Source organism: Anarrhichthys ocellatus, unplaced genomic scaffold (assembly GCF_004355925.1).
Source record: "Anarrhichthys ocellatus isolate YVR2014 unplaced genomic scaffold, GSC_Weel_1.0 scaffold31, whole genome shotgun sequence".
NCBI classification, from domain to species: domain Eukaryota; kingdom Metazoa; phylum Chordata; class Actinopteri; order Perciformes; family Anarhichadidae; genus Anarrhichthys; species Anarrhichthys ocellatus.
In genome coordinates this window covers 5,634,734-5,659,130 of record NW_022280061.1, presented here as the reverse complement: position 1 = coordinate 5,659,130, position 24,397 = coordinate 5,634,734, and the positions used below count along the sequence as shown (strand labels likewise).

The window sequence follows — 24,397 nt, the reverse complement described above, 5'->3', positions numbered from 1 at the left end:
AGCAGTTCACTTACCAAAGCTGTTGTTCACTATTTAAAGACAAAGTCCATCCTCCTTTCTTTGATTACAAAAAGTTTAATCTCACGGTTGTTCAGTACATCCGTGCGGTTCAGTTCCAGCAAGAGGTCCTTCTCGATTCATGGACGCCAGTGAAGACAGTCGAGCCTCCCCAGTTGTATTTCTTGAATACGTTTTAATGTGTTTGAGGCTGAAAATGTCTGCTCCACAGAGGCAGCAGATATTGGGATTGTCACCGCCAAACATGTCAGGCTGGCCCACTGACCAATCATGTAGTTGTAGGCCAGCTAGCAGGCTCTGACACGTCAAAGAATACGCCCAATATGTCAAACTAAAGATCCGATTGGTTGAAGACTATGACAATCAACAATATCGTCCCCATTCACTTAAAGTGCAAAGGGATGCACTTGTGAGTCTGCAGGCCTTGGGCCTCTCTTCTTACCTAGAGACACAGAGGTGAGATCTGATTGGATAAAAGCTCTACTTAAAACAAGCTGCACTGGAAGCAGAGCAACTGAGGAAGACAGTAGCTGTGCAATGAGAACATAAGCTAATGGGGAAAATAATTAGAAGACATGTAGTGTATTTATGAAAAATAATTAAATTATGAAATAGCTATAACTTTGTGATTCTGTCAGCGCCAGCAGAGAAGGCCTTACTGGCCCTGACGGCCCACCACTGTGAAAAGTAATATTGTCATTATGTCAACCTACATTTCAAATTTCAAATTTGAAAAACGCCCCCTCATGCTGTTCCGCTCCTTTCTCGTCCATGCTGCTCGCCCCCACCTCTTCCCCCCAGCGGAGAGGAAGAGCAGCGACAAGTGAACAACAAGCCAAGGCAAGGAAGATAGGAACTGCATAGGTGGGTGTTTTCTCTCCGTCTTCATTCAGAGCGCTCTCGCCCTGCGGTGGACAGTTTATTTGTGCAGTTGTAATGTGTTTGCTCGACCACGCCGAGGTTGTTTTTGTTGTCTCATCTCAACTCACTTCCTCTCCGAGCTGCGGGTCGAGGTTTTTTGGATCGTGTCAGCTCAGCAGCAGCAGCCCTCGGCTAGGCTAGGCCTGAATCCACCTCGCAAACACTTATGGACTTTGAAAAACAAGCATAACACTCTACAGAATCGGTAAAGGCCCGTCTTTTGGTGTTTCGTGCTCGGTACAGCTGGTCGGGATGTGTTGTAGGTTGGAAAAACCTTTTTATTTTGGTGAACTTGGTTGTTGTAAACGCAGCGTTAGCAGGGTAGCTACGATGGCACAAGCTAATTCAGCTAGCATAGGTGTATTCCTGTCGTTAGCATGATGGATAACTTATTTAGAGTGAGAGTTTGGGAAAAGTTAAATAAATCGTATACGTGTATTTAAAACGGGTTGATATCAAGAAAACTAAAACACATGAACTATCCATGTAACGTTGTCTAACAGTTTGTTACATGAATGGTGTGGTTTGTGGGTGGCAGCTATAACGTTATAACATTACACGTTGAGTCTTATGAGATACCAGGCTTAACCGCCGGTTTGTTCACGAGCTATAAAGGTACTCACGACAGGTGAGAGTACACGGAAGTGATCGGCCAGCCCGCCGCGTCACAGACCGCAAGTTAGGAGTCGAAGTCCAGTGTGTCTTATCAGTATGTACTGTACCTGAGACGCCCACTCTCTGCGGACTGTGGAGCTGCACGGTGCTTTCAGGTGACTAAGCTTGCATGGCGTGTCTTTTTTGGAAGACTTTTGTTCATTTGTATGTGTTGAAAACACACTGTTCATTGTTTCAGCAGCTGTCTTTAGATGTGGTCTGCAAGGTAGAGGATGGAGACATGAGGGGTGGTGGAGCGAGGGGGGCAAGAACCTGTTGTGTGGGTCTGGATGTGTGGGTGTGGTAATAAGGTGGCAGGCATGTTTGTTGCCTCATTATTCAGTCCCTTGTGCAGAGGCTTGCTACTCAGACACCTTCTCCATTTCCAGTTCTTCAGCGTGAACGGGTGCTGGATTACTCAGAGGGACCTGACTGTATCTGCGTTAGTGGATCGCTCCTGGAGTAAGCTTGCTGCTCTTAGTTTGCGGTCCTTAGTTTCTGTGTGTGTGTGACGTTCCACAATAACAACATGCAGACCAACCTGACATGTTTGACCGCTTGTCTGAAATAACTGAGTTGTTGATTTGAGTTGGTTCAGTCAGCTGATCGGTGAGTTTTAGTGCAGCATGGACGTGCCTGTCATATTCCTCTTTATGCCCTGGGGCATGCTGGAACAGAGATGAAAAAGATTGGGAGCAAGTGTGGACATGCAGCTTCTCAGAAATGTTCCTTCTGTGAAGATGTAAAAAAAAAGGAGGGGCAAAAATCTTAAGTTGGACATTTCTTTCGCTGCCTAGTTTTCCGAGCCATTTCGTCTGTGGGGGCTGAAGTCTTTGCTAAGCCAGTTGTTTTAACCAGGGCTATCATTTGTGAGCCTCTGTAATGACGGGCTTTCAGAGCACACCACGGGTGTGTCCCTCTGACACACACAAGCTAGGTTTTTCTTATATTTGCTCCTCCTCCCTGTCTGTTCTCTCTCTCTCTCTCTCTTCCGCTGTCTACTTCCAATGGTTACACCTACAGTCTGTTTTTATTTGAACGGTGTGCACGTCATCTTGCTTTCTATGCAGTGAAGGACATGTGAGATAGTGTACACGGAGCGAAATCAAAGTGCACAGATTTCTAAATCCATGAAGGGAAACTGTCGTTCAGTGTTGGTGGTTATCTTCTTGGAAAGAATTGAGCGCCAGTTCGCACTTTTATGGTCCTCACTGCAGCTATTTAACCCACTTCCTTGTTAAGTGGTAGTCACACTCTGATTGCAGGTCACCAGTGGTGAAATCTTTACAGACTGCTGAATGTTGGTTTTTAGTTTGTTTGGCGATTGACCAGGAATGTTCAATATTTGTCAAGTTTTTACACGTGTTTTGTAATTTTAAATGTAGTATTACTAAACTTCTGTGTTTTGTGATTGTGATGAGTAAACATCTCATTATTGACGAGGATGAATGAGGTTTAATTGGAGAATAAGATGGTTTAGTTGGCCTAAATGTAGAGCTGGCCTACATTGACTAAATTAAATATGGCCATATCTTACAACTGGGGAGACGGTACACCAACATTTGTTGACTTCCAGTGAACTCGTGATAATAATGTTAGTTTATGACATATAGTCATAAACAAAGAAATTAAGTTTGACATGTGTCAGGAGTTTTTTCTGATACCCATTGCATTGCAATAATGTGATTACTCATCATTTTGATTATTTTCTATGTTTACTTTTGATTCACCTTGGTTACATTTACATACAGTAGTTTAGGGGTACAGAAACTTGCACAAGACACCGTGGCGGTGCCCAGGAGGTGAAGTAGCTGCTCTTTTGCTACCAGATGACACTCGGTACTTTATCCGTGCAGGGACGTGAACCCGCCACCTTCTGGTTCCCAAGCCAAGTCCCCATGAGGTGGTTAGCCACCCAGATACTGATAAATTCTGTCTTGTGATCGATTTAGTTCAAAGGTTGTGACCTAATCAATAGCCACAATTGTTAAATTTAGGCATTTGCGTGAAATGGCCCTCCACTCTTTTTTGTAAAAGTCTGCTGGAGGTAAATTACCAATTGAATGGAATGGCAGAGCGGATAATGTAATTAATTGTACATTTCACACAGAAAAACAATAAGTAGAATCAGCAGAAAATGAACTGCATTTTTGATTATAAAAGTTATTAAGCAAGCAAAAATGCCCAACATGTTCAGGTTGTAGCGTTTCTGAGGGTTTGTTTCTTTTTCTGATATATTCAGTAATGAAAATAATCATTCATTGCAGCCCTTATTTGATACATTTCACTCAAACTAGTTGATACTGTTGCTGAGGAGAAATTATTTTGTAATGTGGCCATGATGGCCAAGAAGGCATTTATTGTTTATTGTTCATTTCACTCTGCCAGGACATTTATCACCTAACTATAATGCTGCATTAAGAAAAAACCCAGATCATATCCAGCCTCTGAACCTATGGTTGAACAGATTTTTTTGGCTGTTTCATGCTCTATGAATTACAGTCGCCTGCATGTTTCCTTCCTCACTCAGAATAGTAACGTGGTGTCCTGTAGATTAGACAGCTGGCCTTGCAGAGGTCCCCGATATGTCTATGCGGTGGGTGGGCGTCTGTGCATGTGCACACTCTCTGCAGCTACCGCACCGAAGGGGGGTTTGGTGGTTTCAAGTCAGGACGACAAAGGCGGTAGTATTTGGATGCGGGCCAAGGCTAACACACACAACACACACAGGCCAAATCTCTGTGTGACCATTCAAATGAGGCTGAGTCAGCGTAGCACTTGGCCAAGCCACAACGTGTGTGTGTGAGTGTGTGTGAGTGAGTGAGTGACTGCCAGAACCACTAAGTTGCTGAAATAGCATATGATAATGAAGGAATACACAGCAGTCTTAATACTCAGTGGGCTCTGGGTGACAGACTGTCTGTGACTTCACAAAGTTTTCAGTGAGTAGTGGACACTGATAGTGTGTGTACATCTGTGTTGGCTCAGGATGGCAAGTGGCTTAGCAGTGTAGTTCTAGGGCTATCCCATTAGCAGATAATTTAGCGTAGCTGCTAATGGCCCTACAATAGATTAATGCCCAGGCTTTAAGTGGCTAAAGCCTTTTAACACTCTCTCACAAGCCACTACTCCCTTCCACAAAAAACGTCAGTGGTGGGACTCGCGTAGCTGTAGAGCTTGTGTGGTTCTGTCGCACGGAGACACAAGAGGCCGTCTTCCTCTATGCTCTAAAAGAAGTGTTGACGTTTTGACAGAGCCGCAAAGAATAACCCATACTGTGGTATGTCGACTTATCTGACATATGCCGTCAGTACTCCATTGCCAAGTTGAAATCTTGGTCCCTGTTATGTCCCTGTGTGTTATGTACCGACGGCTGACACAACAAACATATATTTGTAGCTTGGCACATCTAGTTCCCCGTTTTCTTTTTGAGTTTGGGATCTCGGCGAAGAGATCTGTCGTTGTTGAGTGAAGTCAAGGTTTTAAGTTGTGACGAATTCTTAGCTTTACACAGGGGTGACATATACCCACTTGAGATCATTTCAAAACCATCACTCCATTTGTGAACATTATCCACTAAAGAAGCACTTTGTCGGTTTGTGGTCGGATGTCCCTGCTTGGATCAGAGAAAGTAATGGGGCTCGACTCTTGTCTTGCCAGGATTGAAGTGTTTGGCCAGGAAGATGGATGAGTGAGTGAAGGGCTCCCTTATTAGGACAGTTTCCAACAGCTGAGACAGGATATGACACGCTAAATCTCACTGTGGAATGTATGACAATGGCGGTGGCGTGTGTGTTTGTGCGGCTCATGTGTGTTTCTGTCCACAAATGGGTCTCCACACACACACACACACACACACACACACACACACACACACACACACGTAAAGAAACAAGGCAGTATTAACTTCACCAGAACTTGCCACAACTCTGTTTGAGTATACAAGGATATAACCACCAGCCAGGCACACCCACCACCTTTATTTAGTCTCTGACCCACATACACAATCACTCGCCCTTACACAGATGTGTGCACACACACCCGTGCTGGCAGTTGTGCACACTCAAAACTTCATACAGGAGTCTTTGTTCACTCAGCCAGTCCAGTGTGTGCAGATGGAGAGCAGATTTGATCTACATGAGTCAGTGAACTTTGAAGTAGAAAATGTTTTATGTTTTTTTGCCCCGGTTTGGAGATGAGCCACGCTCATGTCATCCCGTTATTACACAGACACTGTAGAAATACTCTTCCACTGATTCCTCATTCCTCCCTCACCAGCGTCCCTGCTGAGGAAGTCTGTCATTGTTTGATTTTGGGCCGGAGTTCACTTGTTATCATGCCTCCGTAGTTTCGGTTTAGGTCATGCATGGCACCTGTTCAAGCTGCATTTTCTTCCAAAAGTCCAGGCTGACATGTTGACAATTTAAAAACCAACTGTCCTACTTATTTTCGTTGCTGTTTTGCACCATAATTCTGTGAAGGCACGCGTCTCTATTGCTGCACAATGGATCATTGGTATTTGTCATGATGCCTTGCTTACATAGTTAACGGTCATGTAATTCAGACTCTTATTTTGAAATGTATGTCGGAGTATGTTGCCTTCCCTTGAAATGTGTGGTGTCAAGCCCATCCTTTATATTTGAATAATCTCACCATGTTAGGAAAGTAAAAGTTCAGAAGTAGAAGCAGACAGGTTCTACCAATTTGTAAGAAGATGTGTTGGTGAGCACAGGAAAGAGTAACAAATGTGAATTGTTGTCTGAAGTCACTAGAGTCTGTCAACCAAATAGAATTTGCCTTGGGGGTAAAGTTGTGCTCTAAAGCACTAAATATTCATTTTATTTTAAGCAAAGAGGAAGGAATTATTATCATGCATCGGCCCTTATGTGTCTTTAACATTGACATCATTGATGTATTGCATCCATTATAACTTGCAGAGCACTGTAAGTATAGTAGAAAGATGGGAAAACGAAGCGGGTCTTGTTTTCCCTGCTGTGGAGAACACACCCTCTCAATTCAAAAACACCTGGATTTTTAAATTTGGTGAAACTTGATCGTGTGATGCCGTCTCTCCAGAGCTCCTCTGAATGCCCTCACACGTGCACTCGTCTCCCTCCTTCTCCCTCACTTTCCCTGCATCCTTGGAGTGAAGAAGTGCTAACGAGCTCCACACGCTGTAATTGTCTCTCTTCATGTATCTCACCTTCTCTCTATTTTTAACCTCGCACAGCAGAAGGTGAAAAAACGCTCTGAAAACTTGCTGGTAGTTCGCTTCCATTCCCCCCCCGCTCAGCTGATGCTGGGCCCACCTCGAAGTTGAACCGAATAATCACTTTTTGTAGTTTGATTCTCAAATAGTGAGCTCTCTCTTTGTCCCTGCTGTTCGTCCTCACTGTTTTCTCGCTCTTGTTCTGTCTACTCACATCTTCTCTGCACCTGCTTCTTTATCTCCCCAGTTCTCTCTCTCTTGCATCTTTATCTTCCCTTGCTTTTCCCTCCTGCGTCAGCTCCTGCTGCCTTTAACCTCTAAATTTCCTCTTCATTAGCACTTCAACTGTGTGCGTTCCCAGATGTGCACGGTGCCGGGGCCCTTCTGTCTTTGTATCTAATGTGCATGGGTGGTTCAGCCTCGCTGTATATCTTGTACTTTGATTGAATCCCGGTGTTGGTTGGATCTCCTCTACTCTCTGGTGTTGACCCTGTCCTGTCCTGTGCTGTGCTGTGCTCTGCTCTCAGCGAGTGAATGGAGCAGTGTGCGAGTACGGCCTCCCTGCTGGCCTCGGTGCGGGAGCAGGAGAGGCAGTTTGAGATGCTGAGCCGAGCTCTGGAGGAGGAGCGGAGGTCGTGTGCCGGCACCCTGCCCCGCCCCCTCCCCAACATGCAGGTAACACGGAACAACCCCCCACCACCACTTTCCACCCACCCTCACCCACATTTTCCATCGAAAAGTCCTTTGGATTCACCCCATCCCATCTGTGTGGACTGGCTGGATGGCGGCAGAATCCAAACCAAATCTGTAGCAAAAAAAACCTCCTCAGTAGGTTTTTGTCAGGCTGGAGTCAAAGTAAAAGAGGTGACTGAAGCACCTCCCAATACAGCCTTCCTGGGGAGGTCATTTGCACCCTCTGGCCATTTTTCCCATCCTCCATTGGTTCCTCCGGTAACAGTTCATGTCTTATTCAAATCAAAAGTCCTCCCATCATCATCATCATCATCATCGTCATCGTATCTCTCCACCAATCAAGCTTAACAACAGTGTAACCCATCATGTTTGTCTTGACTTGTCCGTTGGAGTTCGCATGCAGAGCGATGTCTTGGCTGACATAATATTTGTTGTTATATTGGGCTTTTCCCAGTCGATCATCAAGAGTTTGCCCATGTAGCTACAGTCAGCCAGCTGGTTTATTTATAATGTGTTGTATTTATATTTGTGGTATAATAAACACCCCCTCAGCTGCTTTTTCAGTGTGGCAAAGTCCTTTTAGTTCGGACAAATGTCCAGTCCTGTGTCATCGGCTATGAATTCTTGGTAAACATCTTGATTATTGAGTCTGTTTTCATAACTAAAGTGTGGTCTGCTGTTTGCTTACACAGTCTTTATCACCTGTGGGTCAGTTACCTGTTGAGAGACTGCAGAGTGGCTTCATGCTCTGAGTTTACCTCGCTGGCACACCCACCAGCTCTCGCTTGTTCTTTTGCTTCCTTATTGACATGCTCAGTCATTAGCGTGCGTGAGTAAACCAGCACACACACACACACACACACACACCTTTGTCTCTGAGGCAACCTTTGAAACACGCTCTCATAAACAAACTGGGCTCTCTCACTTTCCTTCTTTCGTTTGTCGCTCCTGCATGTGGGCAGGCATTCTCCAGGACACATCCCAGTCTCAGGTATTTCTAGTGGCAGATAAGGCGCAGAAACGTCGGTTGTGCGTGTTTTAATGAGAACAGGACAGAAATGTAGCCTGTGCTGGTTCTTATCTCTGTTGTGTGTGTGTGTGTTTACATAGCCCAAAGGCTTCGGCATGCCTCGGCTACTCTCCCAGGCAGCACAAACCCGACCTTAGTCATTACTGACAGGTTCCCACATGCTCACATCTGCCCTGCACTTTCTACTATTCTCTCTGATGGAGTCCTTATCTGAACTAGAGAGATTTGCTTTAACTAAGTCTTGTTTATTTGATCTAGGCAAAGTAGCACTTAAAAAGGTTGTCATTGCTCCTCCTGCAAGTATTATTTCCAGCTTTTTATTATTTAAAATATATTTCTGTCAGCTTGAGACAACTGTTTCCCATCTCTGAATCACTGTTGGGAAATCTTCCCCCTTGGCTGTGCTCTTAACCCCCATTGTAGTGGAGATAAAGCAGGAGAGATGCAAAGAGCTCCCCCTGTGGCTGGAATGAGAAGAGCACCACACCCAGCGGCACTCTTAGGCAGGCAATGCTGGTGGTGTCAACTCATAAGAGAAAGAAGTTTGTCTCTTTGTTCGTCTCTCTCTGTGAATCACTATTCATTTCATCACTAATTATTTCATCCTTTTAATCGCATTATCACAATTCATTCATAAGTTTGTTGGATTAGTGTGTTCTGTTCAGTTTGTGTTTAAGGGTTGAGAGTGTTGACATGAAAGCCTTTCTTTGTGTTCATGAGGTTTACATACCTTTGGTCTTCATGTCATTCTTACCCGCCGTCTAGATCACAAGCGTGTCAAGATGCGTTTTTTTTTTTTTACTCGCACGTCTCAACCAACACTCTCACACTCTTTTTAATTTATGCAGCCGTCTGCACTGTTTTTGTGCAGGCTCTCGTCTCAGCTGCATCTTACGGGTGGAACCGCAACCGTTTATTTGCGCTTCAAGTCTATTTTTTTCGACAATACGCAGTTAAAAGTGAGGTCGATTACCAATAAAACACCACTACTTCATTACATTACAACTATTTCAGTTTACTACATATTGTAGGGGTTTATCATTATATTGCCGTTTTAGAGCGCGAGGCTGACGTGACATTTGTGTTCTAGAAACAGGGTGACGGCCCAGATTTTGGCTGAAATGCACAGCAAACTTCAAACCAAAGCATTGAACTGTTTTGTTTCCAGTTTGGCCATCATGAGCTAGTTGCATCATCGTAATGCAACACATTAGAAAGAAATTAAGCAAAGTTTTTTTCTTTTTTTTTTTTTGCTACAGCAGTAATGCAACTTATGCTATGTTCACACTACGAGCGACGAATCAAAAGGCTATAAGCCCTTTTCAGTAGAAGCCGGTGACATGAAACCATAAACTCATTGCATGATGGGCGTGACACGCTACACATTGAACTTTTTCAGCTATGAAATGGTGAAGCGTCATGTGCTTTGGATCACTATTTTATTTTAACCATATCTCTCTCTACCCCGACAATTCCTGTTCCGTTAGGTCAAAAAAATGGAAGAAAAACACATTCTTGCTGTTAGCCAGTTCCCACCGCTATTTAACAAAAATAACGTCAACGAATGCTTGAGAAACACTTCTGCAGCAACTCTGCAATAATGTAGCTGGCCAGGCTGGGGCGTTTTTAGTTGGTTTTGTCTCTCACAGTGTGAACATAGCATCAAAGTGCGTAAAACTTCACAAGATAAAGTTCAACATTCAAATGAAAGTTGACGATGGAACCAATCAATGGGTTGGATCCCCTCATATGTATTTTGATCTCCCTGCAGAACGGACGCATTCCTTGTGATGCAGACATAGACAGGCTGACACTGAACGAGGGTTACATCAACGGGACACATCATGTAAGGAGCCCTTCAGCTCTTGAACTCTTAAGATGGTTCACCCCGAGGATATTCCATGTGAGACTTATATTTGAGGGTTTTTTTTCTCTGAAATGTATGTGCAGTTCAGGATGGAGCCTGGTCAGGTGGTGCAGGAGACATACACGGTGGAGGAAGATCCCCAGGAGGTGCCACCTGTTGTCTCTGTGGAGACCGGTGAAGATGGGACCACACGGCGCACAGAAACCACGGTAAATTAGTTTTGTGTCGTGTACATTTGTAGTTTATTTCAAGTTAATCTCTGGATTAACTTGAAAGTCGGTCTTGTTAGTAACATCATCTTAACCGTTGAATCTTGTCTCCCGCCTCCCTTCTTTTGCTTGTTAAGGTAAAGAAAGTAGTAAAGACCACCACCACTCGCACAGTCATCCCTTCCGTGTCAGACACACTTTCCCTGGATGGTGGGGGTTCAGTGACAGGCATGGGGGGCTACCCTGCACCCATGGTCTATAGACAGGGACCCGGAGGTGGCGTGCCCATGGACTACCCCACTCACACTGTGCCCCGCAACTACCAATACGGACCGCCGGTGGGTTACGAGGACTACCGAACTGGGCCCCCATCTGAGGCCTACACAAGCCTTAGCAGGGGAGCTCGCATGGATGATCGCTACAGGTATAGCTTTTGTTGAAGCTCATGTAGATAAGGTAGACATTAACTTTACAATTTAATGGATAATCTGGCCAATAGTTCCATCACTTCCCTGTCCCTTCCCTCTCCAGACAGGTCCATCAAGACGGTTACAGAACTCTGGATCCGAGCTACAGAGCCCCCAGCAGGAACCAGCTGGACCCCTATGCTGCTCAGCCACAGGTATCTTCAACAGTCATTGCGTCACTTTTATCACCTTTTTAACTTGGTCTGCCTACACTTCAAGATTGACTTGCTGTATTTGGTGGTTTCCTTCCATGCTATATGTTTGGATAATATTATTACAGGAGTACACACATATACAAGACCTAGCATGAGTTCACCCCAGCATTTGGCTTGAGGCCTCTTATTATTTTGGATCCTGTCCCTGTGTAGGTTGGGCGTATGGGAAGTGCCATGGAGCTGTCCTCCATGACGAGGTTTGTCCCAGAGCCGTACGGTCTGGAGGATGATCAGCGCAGCATGGGCTACGATGAGTCCGACTATGGCATGGGACACCCGATGCACTACAGCACCGTGCCTCGCAACCACAACGCATTCCCCCATGGGCCCCCACGCAGGACTGGGTAAGTTGTGTGTTTTTGTATTGACTCGTCTGTATCGGGGATGAGTTACGTCTCGATGTATGTTTAACATGTATCTACTCTATGTACTGTCTGTGAGTCAACTTTGAGCGTGATGTTTAATAATTGATGTATAAGAAGAGCAAATAATAACGTTAATTTACAAATGTTCTCCTCCTCCCTCGCCAGGAGTTATGAGGGCACCTTGGATGGCGACATGAGCGGCCCAGGGGACATGTACTTTTGGGGAGGAGCGCCGCTGGCCCAGGGGGAAAGAGGTAGTATGGCTTCATTGGACAGCACTTTAAGGAAAGGTCCCGGTCCTGGCCCCAGTGGCTGGCGTCAACCAGAGCTGCCGGAGGTCATCGCCATGCTGAACTACAGGCTGGACCCGGTCAGGAGTAACGCAGCTGCATACCTGCAGCATCTCACCTACAAAAATGATAAAGTAAGAGATGCAAACGTGCAAGCGTATATTTTTATGATAAAAAGCTTGGTTCCAGTGTGATGCAGGTTGGAATAGACTTTGACTAAATCAGTTGAGGAAGGTAAAGGTTAGGACGCAAGATGATCAGTCATGAGTTTTATAGGGATACATGAGGCATGTATGACAGAGGACATAGCAGAGAAAGACAGAAAGTTATAATTCCACCAGAGTGGGAGTCAAGGTTAGATAAGGAGCAGCTGGATGTGTGCAAAATGTTTAATTGGAACTTGTCCCAAATGTAGAACTGTCAATGTTTTAGTAATGTTTTTTTGCGCCTCAGTCAGCATGCATTGCACATGTGTTTATAACAACATGAACCATAGATGGATCTGAAAAATAAAGCACAGCTTAATAAACAAGGGGAAAAATAGAAAGTCTGTCAAAAGCTGGGGAGACTCTGTCTTAATTTAACTCGTTTGTGTTAATTCACACTACACTCTTTAATCTGCCTTTCTGTGCGAAACTGCGACTTTTATGCTCACACTGAACGTATGCACAGATACCCCGGTTGGTTTTGTCCAATGCCTATTTCAATAAAGTTAATTCAAACAAGATGACATACTGTTGCATCCTCAACAATGTTGAGAAAAAGAGAGATTTGCAGCATTACTTTGTGCAGTTGTATTATGAACTGAATGTAAGTAGAAAAGAAAACATGGAGCTGCAGATGGCTGAAAGATGCAGTTTGATCTGCAGCAATGTTCAGTTTTATAGGACAGCAGGCTCTACACTAGACCTTTAACAACAAAATAATACTCTCGTAACATTAAAACAAGCTCACTATAGTTTTAAGCTCTGGCTTTTCTTCCTTGGTGGTCTTTGTTTTGCTTTGTTTGTACATCATTTTTACTTCTTAACGATATTGATGTTGACATAATTTGGATTTGCTGGACTGTAAAAAATCGGTAAACTAAACTTTTGGGCGCCCGTCTGCATTTATGTTTATGTTCATCCTTTTTCTTTCCAGGTGAAATGTGATGTGCGTCGAATGAAAGGCATCCCAGCGCTGGTCTGTATGCTTGACAACCCAAACAAAGAGGTTAGTTGGCTGACTTTATTCATGGCTTTCTGTTCATTCCTTACTCACTAGTGCGTTGTTGTTGGAGTAGGTGGGGTTTAAGGGATGTAGTGTATTTCTGAGGTAATAGTGAGACAGTTCAAAGGCCGGAGACGAGGTGAACTTGAGACTCGGCTCGAATACCGATTTAGAAAGTGAAATAGAAATAAGCACTACGTTTTTGACTACTCTTGGTCAAATCCTGTCGGTCAACAACTGTGCTAAATATGGTTTCGGCCAAAACATTCTGTGGTTTTTCTACGATCCCCTTTCATTTAGCACAAGCTGTGGCAAGGTTTTGCTGATCTTTGTATGGGCATTACCAGACAAACCACATCATGCATTCCACTCTCGAGGCAAAGAAACATCTTAATTTCACATTTCATGCTGTGCGGCCAGTGACAAGTTTGAAGTCTGAGTTTGTGTGGGATGACTTGCTCTCTAGAGAAATGGGTCAAACAAAAGTCTGTGTGTGGTATGTTGTGTGAAGAGCTTTATAGGATCATGCAAACATGCTCAACAATGTCGTTTGCGTATTAAAATCCGCCCATGTATGTGAGAGCAGTGTTCTCTTGACTAATGGCTCAATAAACTGTTATTGCGTCTTTATTATAGGTTCACTATGCAGCCTGCGGAGCACTAAAGAACATCTCGTATGGCAAAGATCAAGACAACAAGATCGCCATCAAGAACTGTGACGGAGTGCCTGCACTGGTCAGGCTGCTGAGGAAGACCCGCGACCAGGACCTCACTGACACCATCACAGGTGAGGGACAGAGACAACAGCACAGCCCGACCAATGACCGAATTTTTGGATATTAAATATTTACGTTTGGTGCAGGGACGCTGTGGAACCTGTCATCTCACGACTCTGTGAAAATGGAGATCGTGGACCACGCGCTGCACGCCCTCTCTGACGAGGTGATGGTGCCTCATTCAGGCTGGGAGCGAGGGACCAACGGAGCGGGAGGAGGGGAGGAGAACTGCAAGCCCAGATATCTTGAGTGGGAGACCGCCCTCACCAACACAGCAGGCTGCCTGAGGTATGGAGGGAAGAGCTGTTTGACTGCTATATATATATATATATATATATATATATATAGAATCTCTTATTCCACTAATAATCAGGATAATGATACAGACTACGAATGCCTAATGTTTCCTCTCAATCAGAATAAACCCATTCTACTTTGTACTATAAATATATTCTACAACACATTTACTTGCACTTAATAAACCTTTTATAATCAGTTTTAGCGGATCGAAATGTGCTTCTGATTGCTCCTCTGTTTTTGGATAATATTCATACAAGAGCTGCAGTAAAATTATACTTTTAGAAAGCTACGCTTTCAGTTGACAGAAATAAGCACCAATCACTCCATGCAAGTCCATCATGTTCCAAAGTTTTGCATGTGATAATTGTGCATATCAAAAGCCTTTAATCTTGACCTCTAGTACATATAAACAGGATATCTTATTCAATTCGATATAGTGCTCATTAAAAGACTTCAGTGTCAAATGTCAGTTATTTATTATAGAAAAGATGAAGAGAAGTGCAGCTTCACAGTAAGTGTAAAAGCAGGAGAGGGTAAAGAAGGGACAGCAGAGGACAGTGGGGCATTGACTCTTCAAGTGTAAACAGTAAGTTCTGTCTCTTATCTATGCATTCCCCTTGACCACACGGTTAATTACAGTGTTTATGTGCAGGTTTAGTAAAGTATGTGTGAATAATCTTGAAGACTATAATAGTTTGGTATTTGCAGAATTGGTCTGGACAGTGTCGTCTCAGTGCACTGTATGACCAGACAGAATGGTAAAGATCTGCACCGTCATTCAAAATACAGTATCTATACCGTTTATCTGTCATTTTATTGATGCTGATAAAATGATTTACTATCATACAGAGCATTGACCAACAGCGTTGTGAATTCTTATTAAGAAGTGTAAGAAGAAGGAAATTGAAGAGGAGAACTGCTCTGGGTAAACGTACTCTCAGTGGCATGTTGAGAAAGACCGCAGTCCTTGTTTGACAGGTTTTTTATGATAAGATAATCATGACGAGTTTGAGGTAAATCCAGAACAATCTGAATTTGATTCTGAAGATTAGTAGCGCGCTAGACTGATACACCTCTTATGTTTAGCTTCATTATTCCTATATCAGCTTGTTAGCTTGCTAATATGCTAAGTACAGCTGAGGATGATGGGATTGCCATTAGGTTTGCAGGTATTTGGACATAAAAAAAAGCCATTGATTAATTACTATTTTGACCATCATGATGGTGACTGATGGAAGAATAAAGGTGAATTTAAGTTTGACATTAATACCTGTTAATACATCTATTCTAATGGCAGTCTCTCTGGCAGCTTTTGAGATACTTCGGTCTGTGAGCCACCCTGTCAGTAAATTTCACTTTTGTTAATCTGCCCAGCTGGTCTTGAATGTCTAACACTGATAAATCCTCCCTCCTCAGATTGAAGCATTCACTTTCTGTTTAAAAGTTAAGATTGTATCTCACTTTGTTCCAGTGCACATAGAGGATTTGTTGCCAGTGACTTAACACACTCAACACCAGAATTTTATAAACTACAGCAATTTTAAACGCTTGTCTTTGCAACATGTAAATAAAGTTCCTGAACTGTTCAGTGAAGTGGAATCAGTGCCCCATGCTGTGGAGGGGAATGTGTCCTGGTATTGTGTGAGAGGGCGGGCCTGTCACTGGGGGAGAAACAGGCCAGCACAAAGGACCAAGGCTGCATGTCATTCCACGGAGTTTTCTCCCTTAAGTTCCTTTCTTTACATGTCTCATACATCAGGGAATGAAGAACTAACTGGGTCTCAGTTTCCACATGTTTCCATCCACCCAGTCCTGTTGGATCTCTAAGTAGGACAGAGTCAGAGAGCAGCTCAAGAAATTGGTCCAAAGCTGTTACTTGATCCCACCAAACTGTACTCTCTTTGTAAACCAGTAGATTTAACAGGCGTTTCATTCAAACAGCTCTTGGGGGGCGTGTTCAAGCATTGTGTGCTGGAATCCAGTCCCCTTTAACCTCTTAACCGCTTCAATTATTTCTCCAAACCTTCACACTGCTAATCCTCATTTTGTTTTACATTCTTGTCTCCCCTCTTCTCAACTTTCCACCGGTTCAAAGAAATGTGAGTTCAGAGCGAAGTGAGGCGAGGAGGAAGCTGAGGGAGTGTACAGGATTGGTTGATTCGCTCATGTACATTGTCCAATCCCAGATTGACTTTAAAGAAGTTGACAATAAGGTGAGTGGAACTCTTGATTTATTTGACATTAAAGGGGGGCCCCATCTATTTTACCCATCAGTCTACTGTCTATGTGAAAAATGTTGTACAAACGACTGTGTTTCAGAGAGAGCTGTGCAAAGTCTGATAAAGTGCCTCAAGTGAGGACATTTAAAACAGGAGTTTGTATGACTGCGAGTTGGTGATTTGATGTACTTACACTGAGAGACTTGGCAGAGTTTGCATTTCAATAATTCCCTCCTCTCTCTTTTTTCCCCCTCCATCTTTGCAGTTGATAGAGAACAGTGTGTGTCTGCTGAGGAACTTGTCCTATCAGGTGCATCGTGAGATCCCCGGCTGTGAGCGCTACCAGGAGGCCGCGCCCCTCAACCAGGGCCCCGCCCCCTCCAGTCAGAAGGGCGGCTGCTTCAGCTCCCGCAAGAGCAAAGGTCTGTTTCAGAGAGAGAGAGAGAGAGAGGGAGAGAGAGAGGAACATTTGCGGTGATGTCACTGTTGACAGTGGTGTCTCACTAAACTGATACACACACACACACACACACACACACACAGAGGAATCTTAGCAATTTCCCCAACTGCAAGAAAGCTCATCCTCTCTACTGCTGCTCACTGTTTGTGTTTCACTGACTTGTCTTTTCTCAACTACACACCTCATTTTCTTCTGTTTAGCTGCCTTTACCAGGTTGTTATAATTATTTAGCATCTTTCAGCATTCAGATTCTATATATTCTTTCTGGTTGTTTTGGTTGTTTTGTGTTTTCTTTTTACTTAGATATAATATAGAAACAATCGAATCAATTTATAAAAGCTTGTGTATCCATGCTAACAGTATACATGTAAAAAAGATAATAATGAAGAATTAAGATAATGAGGCTGCAACATTACTGATCATCTGCCAATTATCTTTTAAACAGTCGTTTCATTTATGAAATGCCCAAATCACAGCAACACATTCTCATACTGACACCGTACAGAGCAGTCTGTGTGTATACAATGGTTCCATGAGCTGCTGTGTGCTATTTATTTGCTTTATTTGGCCTTTACACTTGGCATGCCACATTGCTGATGTCTGTGTGGTGGCAGCAGTGCTGTTGGGAAGCAGGTGTTACACTAGGTGGCTCAGTTATGGCTGCTTTCCTCTTACTCACTGTAAATGCTCTCTCTTCCTCCTGTTCTGTCTTTCCCTCCTCCATTCTTCTCTCCCCCTTTTTCACGCTGGGCTACAGATGAGTGGTTTTCCAAAGGTAAGCTCTTTACCTCTGTATGACTGCACTTTGCTTCTGCTGTTGTTGTAGTAATAGAGTAGCTGAGCTAACAGGTCAGTGTAACTGTCTTAGTACTAACATGCACGCCTCATGCATCTCAGTTTTTGGTCATAGCACACATCTAACCGAACTAGAAGAACTTTACTAACAGTAGTGCTCAGCTTCTGTGTGTTTCTGAAGCTGTGATGTTTGATTCCAGGTAGAAAAGATGAAGATGCAGCTGCAGACATAATAGACATTCCAAAGAGGACCGCACCTGCTAAAGGTAACCATGGGCTCAGTCGACTCCTTTTAAATATATGTATCATGCGGTACAGAAAAACTAAATGTACTGTATTTTGTTCATAACATTTGTATTTCCTGTAGGCTATGAGCTGCTGTTCCAGCCGGAGGTGGTCCGCATCTACACCTCTCTGCTGAAGGAGTCCAAGAACCCCACCGTGCTGGAAGCCTCGGCTGGAGCCGTTCAGAACCTGTGTGCCGGACGCTGGACTGTAAGAGCCGCTATCCAATTACTATCCTTGTTCCACCTCACAGACACTCCCTGTGATGAGTGGACACATTGTGCAACATTGGAATCTGCGCAAACATGAACATACACCTATGCAAAGCTCCTACAGCAGGCCAAACAGAGCTTGTAAGATGATAGTCATTTATATCTGAGGGCATTTTGGGAATGAAGGCATTAGTACATGCATCCCTTTCCAAAGTGCTTACTTGCCTTTTCTTGGGTCTTGCCCATGACCTTACTTACATGACCATGTCCAGTCTTGAATGACAATTTCTAAGTACTGTGGCTAAGAGGTTAAGACTGCCACAAGATTAATGAATGTAATAATCGGGGGAAATGGGAGTTTGAATACCACTTGGCACATCCCTTTAATAAATGTCCGTGGGAAATGCCATACTTGCCTACCCCCAATATAAATACAGTGTCATAATTTAGACAACTCTTGACAGGATTATTTACAACTAAATGCTGTAAAGGTACTGTACAGCTGAATTCATGCAAGCTTAACTTAAACCGGTGCTCTGTGCATTGTTTTATGAATATATGAGAGTAGATTCAGATGATGCAAATAATTGATTCCTCTTGCAAAGGGAAACCACTTGGAAAATGACAAAGGTTTGTTTGTACACAACAGTGATAGTGTGTCAGAAAACACTTGAGTCTATGAAAGGTAGAGTAGCTAGTGCCCTCATTTTTTAAAAACAAAACTAAATTGTGTGTCTGCTTTAGTATGGCCGATACATCCGTGCCTTGCTGCGCCAGGAGAAGGGTCTGCCCATGATGACTGAGCTGCTGGCCCACGGCAACGACCGCGTGGTCCGCGCCATGTCTGGAGCCCTCCGCAACATGGCCATTGACGCACGCAACAGAGATCTACTAGGTGAGACTTTGAGCTAGTCCTACTGTCACACAAGGATTTATTGTATGAAGAGGATGGCGTGTTTTAACGTTTAACGCTCTCCTTATACTTGTGTGTTATCAGGTAAACATGCGGTGCCTCACCTGGTGGCAAACCTGCCTGGCGGCGGTCAGAGTCAGCCGGTGCGAGCGCTGTCAGAAGAGACAGTGGTGTCGGTTTTGAGCACGCTCCATGAGGTGCTGGGCTCCAGCCTGGAAGCAGCCAAGACCCTCAGGGCCTCACAGGGAATCGAGAGACTGGTGCTCATTAACAAGGACGGGTAAGGGCTGATATCCGAGATCATTTTCTCTCCATGTCTGCACGTTTGTCACAAGTCTTATCTTCTTTTTAATTACTTCTCTCTGCCTCCCCTGTCCACCGGGATCACCAGTAATCGTTCTGAGCGAGAGGTGCGTGGGGCCGGCCTGGTGCTGCAGACAGTGTGGGGCTACAAGGAGCTGCGGCGCACTTTGGAGAAGGACGGCTGGAAGAAGACGGACTTCATGGTCAACCTGAACCCTCCCAGCAACAACACCAGGGCCAACGGAGGATATGAGGACAGCACTCTGCCGCTCATAGACAAAGGTCGGGAGGCAAAAGGGAAACGCGTGCATGTAAAGTTTGCTGCTCTGCGAGGCCAAATATCTCAGAGTTGAATTTGTTAATGTTCAGTGTCTCATGTCTTAAAGGGTCCAGTTTGAAACTAAAAAAATAAATGAAACTACCGCTAAAAGTTCACCCATTACGGGCCAGATGTCTATCTCTTTGTGTTACTGTTTACTTTGCTAATGCATGGCACATATTTCACATTATCATTTTACTTTACATACAGGTCCACTCTGATTGCTTTCATTATAATATAGAGTGTGCCATTGCAACAGCTTGTTGTAAGGCATTGAAATGCTCCATTTCTAGTGGATTTGCCTTTCGCAAGTCAAGCACTTTATCTAAAAGGATAGTTTGTATTTTTCTAAGTGGGGTTATATGAGTTACTTATCTACAGTCGGTGTATTACCTTAAGTAGTTAGGTAATATGCTTCTACTGTAGGTAATACACTGACGAAGGATAAGTACCTCACATAACCCCACTTCAATCCAAACTATCTCTTTAAGCTCCACAGAGCTCTGCTTTAAACTCTACAAATGTGACCGTGGCAGTGCTTCAAAGAATCCCCACTCCTGTTCTATGTGCTGTAGCTCTATACAGGCGGTTTGCAGAATGAAATGGGAGTTGCAATTAATTCATGAACGTTCGTTTCAACCTGCTTGGCGTACAATATGTATAAGGGTTTACCACAGTGGGGCATTTTAGATAATCCCAGTTGTAAAATATCTTTTAAGATCTTTGGCACTGTTGTTTTTTTAATTTAAGTTTCTAAACCTGACCCATTACACACAAAAGTAACAAACTATATATTTGCAAATACTAGCTGGCTCATGCTCGCACACCTACACACTATGCTATCTTTGGCAGTAGATGGTCGGGCTGTTATCACTGTGAACAAAAACATTCATCATTACACACTGATGCTCATTGTCTTTGTGTCTTCAACACACAGGCGGCAAAGGGGACCGGGACATGATTCCTATGAATGACATGGGACCAGGCAAGTGTGACAACAGACAATATGCACAGGGACACAACTGGCCAGTATCGCACTAGATGGAACTTGTCAAGGAGTAGTGTTTATTGAGATTTGTGGGATCGTTGCCCCACACACACTCACACACACACACACACACACACCCTACCTACCTTGCTGGTTTAACGTAATGTGTGTGCTCTTCAGATGCCTACTCCACACTGGACCAGAGAGGGAGAAGGAACACTCTGGATAACACACTCGAACCTGCTGACAGAGATGCAGTACAGGTAAAAAGTGGCCACATGAACTCGCACACTCTTCCCACACACACACGCACAACCCCGCATGACTGCACTTTAATGAGAATAACTCTCTCAATCCTAACATAAACTCTTCTACATATGTCACTTATCTACAGTTTCTAGAAAACTAAAATGTGTGAGACTAGTAGAACAAACAAGCTCAGTTGTTTGTGACACACTGGCTGTAGAGCAATCCTTCACAGGATGTCATGGTCTGTTATCTTATCATCTGCATCGTCTCTGTAAGAATAATTCCAGTTCATTCAGGAGACGTCACTGTGAAACTGTTGAAATTGATTGCACATGATCACCTAGCTGAAAGATCAAAAATGGTTGGAAATATGCAACTGGTTAATCATGTGCAACACACACACAGCTTTTGAGGTGCTCTAAATGTTACTGTGTGAACGGACATGCTCTCACACACACAGCCGCAGACAGCATGTTGATGCATGTCTTGTTAAAGCACTGTGGTTGATCAGGGAATTCTTTTCTTCCACCTGAAACATAACGTAACATGAAACTAACCTTTTGTGACCCTCCTTTACTTTCTCACCTTATCTTCTCTTTTCTCTCTTGCTGTTCTTTTTCTCCTTCGTCTTTCTGTTTCCTGTTTTGTCCTTTTGGATTTTAACACGTAACCCTTTTATTTCTGTATTTGCCTCCTCGCTGTGCTCTCTCTCTCGCTCGCTCTCTCTCTCTCTCTCTCTCTCTCTCTCGCGCTTGCTCTCGCTCTCAGGGAGGGATGTATGGGGAGAGGCAGGCCTCTTTGCCTCTAATGGATTCTTACGATGGTTAGGCTACACCCACTATCACACTGCATGTCAGCGCATGGTATGTGTGTCCCACAGGCTGCTCCTCTAAACTCACTGCATGGCCAAATATCTTAGTTGTGTATTAAGAGTTGTGACTTTGTGTGTTTGACAGTGACCGGTATTGTTGAGCTTCCATTGTACTGTATGTGGACTGTTTGCTTTTGTTGCTTTCCCTGCTGGTGTAAAAAGTGAAGAAGTGTAAAGTGATTTGTTCTCCTGAGATGTGATTTTAATTTATTTTTCTCTTTGCACAGTTTATTTAATTTTGGACTTTGTTGCCAGCAGCCAATATTCTCTATTGTATTTTATACTTTATTTGTATTAAGCCGCTGCTGTGAATCTGAATTTTAAATGTGCGATTCTTCCCGCATAGGCATGAACGACTCACTTTAGCTGCTCCACATGATCAATTCCCACACTTGTCTCTTGCAGAAAAACTGATTGTGTGCATCACAAGACGACAACCTCCTCCCACCTACTGCCCTTGCTGAACTGACTATGGGGGACCACGACACTACCGATGGAATTAAACTCCATCCTCTCAAATCTTCTGTCCCCCTTTCACTCTATTGCAGCCCCTCTTCTCTCTCTTTCCCGTTGTTACATTCCTCCATTGCAGCTGACAAACTAATGAAACCACTCAGAAATAATTGACGTGGCTCTACGCTCCCTGTGGACAACTGGATGAGACACTATGACCACTTTGTGCTCTGCAAGTCCCTGAAATCCAAAACACGCTAACCACTCAGTCAGATACCATGGCCACTACACTACAGCGTGCTTGGACAACACTAATTCTCTCTTTGATGAAAAGCAGAGACTGTGGCTTCATCTGAGAACTTTTCTATTTCTTAGAGGTGGGAGAGTAGACGTAGACTAATCAAACTAATTGGAAAGTCGGGATCAGAACAGGACACTTAAATAAATGCCTATTACATTCTGTTTGAATTAATCAAGGAAACGTTTCTCTCTCTCGCCCTCTCTCGCTCGGTTAAATACTACAAAAGAATGTTTTCCTACCACTGAGAACCGATGTTTAATGATCTAATCAGATATGTGTAAAGCTTCTGCTTTGGTAGTGGTTGTTCCTCTTCTTGCTTTGCTCTGTACCACAGTAATGTACATGTGCCAAATGACACTGCTGCGACTGCCAATACCGAATGCAAGAACTTCACACACAACTTTTACAGCAGCTACACTGAAAACTGTCATCTGCTTTATGTGTGCAGCTTGTGTCGGTGACAGCCCATCAACAAGATGCATGGGGATGCTGCATTTTCTCTATTTGATTGTGATCCATAAATATAAAAGGGTGGTGGTATTCCTACAGACAGAAATAGAGACGACAAACTATTCTTCAGACGGTATAGTCTGTTTCTGTTAAATGTAAGCCCCATAACATTGTAATTCTTAGGAGGTATCACAGGATTTGTAGGGTGAATTTACTTGTATCTGCAGGTCTGTCATCTTATGAATGTGTACATACCAGACTGTCTCTAACAGCATCTGTGTGGGCTAACTGGAGTGCCTCGCTCATTCAGGATAGGTCTGATGGGTGTGCCCAACATGTCGTGGGTAAACAATCACGGTGTCTTTTTCTCAGCAGGTTACTAGTTGGGAATACTGTATATGGAACTCATCAGTTTTCTATTCTGCAAAATAATATAATATGTGAACTTGTACTTATGTAAAACTGGATTCTTGTCAATGGAATTGGTTGTTTTTTTTAATAACGTATAAAACTCTTGAGTTCTGTATAACTTACTGCTTGTCAAACCCATAGCCGAGCTGGCTTTAAGACTACAGAACAGTACACGGGAGGAGACACAGCATTGTCCGCATTTCTTAAGTACAGTACAGTGCTTGTTCTGTAGAAGAATACTTATTCTTAGTGCCGAGTGAGCTGTAGATACTTACTGAGTGGATGATTCAAAGAAGCACTAGGGGGGTTTAATGTGTGGTTTTTTTCTTTCTGTTACCTTTTTAATTTGTTTTCCATGCCGATTGAAACACCGACAGAGGATGAATCTTTCTCAAAGTAACAAGTTGCCTTCGAGAATGGACTGACTAAAAGAGGAGAGCAAGGAGTTGTGTTTGAGCATCGCAGTGTACGGAGGCTTACACCAGAATTTGCTATTGGAAAAAGTGGAGAAAAAAATAAAAGCACATTTAAACTATATATATACACAAGAGTATATTTGTTAATTTTAATGGTTTTATGTATTTCTTTTTTTATATTGATTTGGGTTCAATCGTTTCTGGGTGCTCTTGGTGAATGCATATGCGATCAGTTTGTTTTGATTGGAAACATTCAGTCTGTATCTAAATTAAATGCTAAACAAGTTAGCTGAACAAAATCATTCAACATAATCATCAGATACTGGATCACTAATGAAAACAAATCTCATCCTGGACTACACTTTAATCCCTTTGCCTTGGCTCTTAAAGTTGCATATTCTCATTTATGAATGAATCATGTAACTAGCAATACAGTTTTTAATAAAAAAGAAAATGATTTTTCAGAGTTTTTGTTTCGCCTCTTGTTTATCACACTATTTAATAATGAATCAGTGAAGAGCGGTTCCTT

At 43.4% G+C, this 24,397-nt stretch overlaps 1 protein-coding gene across 10 annotated transcripts; it reads left to right on the top strand.

Moving 5' to 3' along the window:
- The first annotated feature begins 805 nt into the window (after nt 1-805).
- On the top strand, nt 806-24,334 carry ctnnd1 (catenin (cadherin-associated protein), delta 1). 10 transcript variants are annotated; one of them, XM_031864414.1, is made up of 23 exons: nt 817-882; nt 7,330-7,477; nt 10,297-10,371; nt 10,476-10,601; nt 10,739-11,025; nt 11,133-11,223; nt 11,437-11,627; nt 11,814-12,072; nt 13,079-13,150; nt 13,784-13,934; nt 14,010-14,211; nt 16,319-16,436; nt 16,708-16,864; nt 17,660-17,677; nt 17,898-17,963; nt 18,065-18,192; nt 18,939-19,089; nt 19,192-19,387; nt 19,499-19,692; nt 20,667-20,714; nt 20,898-20,980; nt 21,735-21,789; nt 22,243-24,334. In XM_031864414.1, exons 2-23 carry the CDS (start codon nt 7,337-7,339, stop codon nt 22,299-22,301), a joined length of 2,868 nt encoding a protein of 955 aa, XP_031720274.1. In that variant the 5' UTR covers nt 817-882; nt 7,330-7,336; the 3' UTR covers nt 22,302-24,334. The 10 variants fall into 10 exon arrangements, with proteins under 10 accessions (XP_031720281.1, XP_031720274.1, XP_031720278.1 ...); XM_031864418.1 differs by having other exon boundaries at nt 21,735-21,829; XM_031864415.1 differs by lacking the exon at nt 817-882 and adding an exon at nt 892-1,144.
- The last annotated feature ends 63 nt before the right edge of the window (nt 24,335-24,397 follow it).

Coding starts and splice junctions, on each gene's coding strand:
- ctnnd1 (XM_031864414.1), top strand. CDS start 7,337: ATGGAGCAGTGTGCGAGTACGGCCTCCCTGCTGGCCTCGGTGCGGGAG. Junction 19,090..19,191: donor ACGCAACAGAGATCTACTAG/GTGAGACTTTGA, acceptor GTGTGTTATCAG/GTAAACATGCGGTGCCTCAC. Junction 21,790..22,242: donor TCTAATGGATTCTTACGATG/GTTAGGCTACAC, acceptor TGTCTCTTGCAG/AAAAACTGATTGTGTGCATC.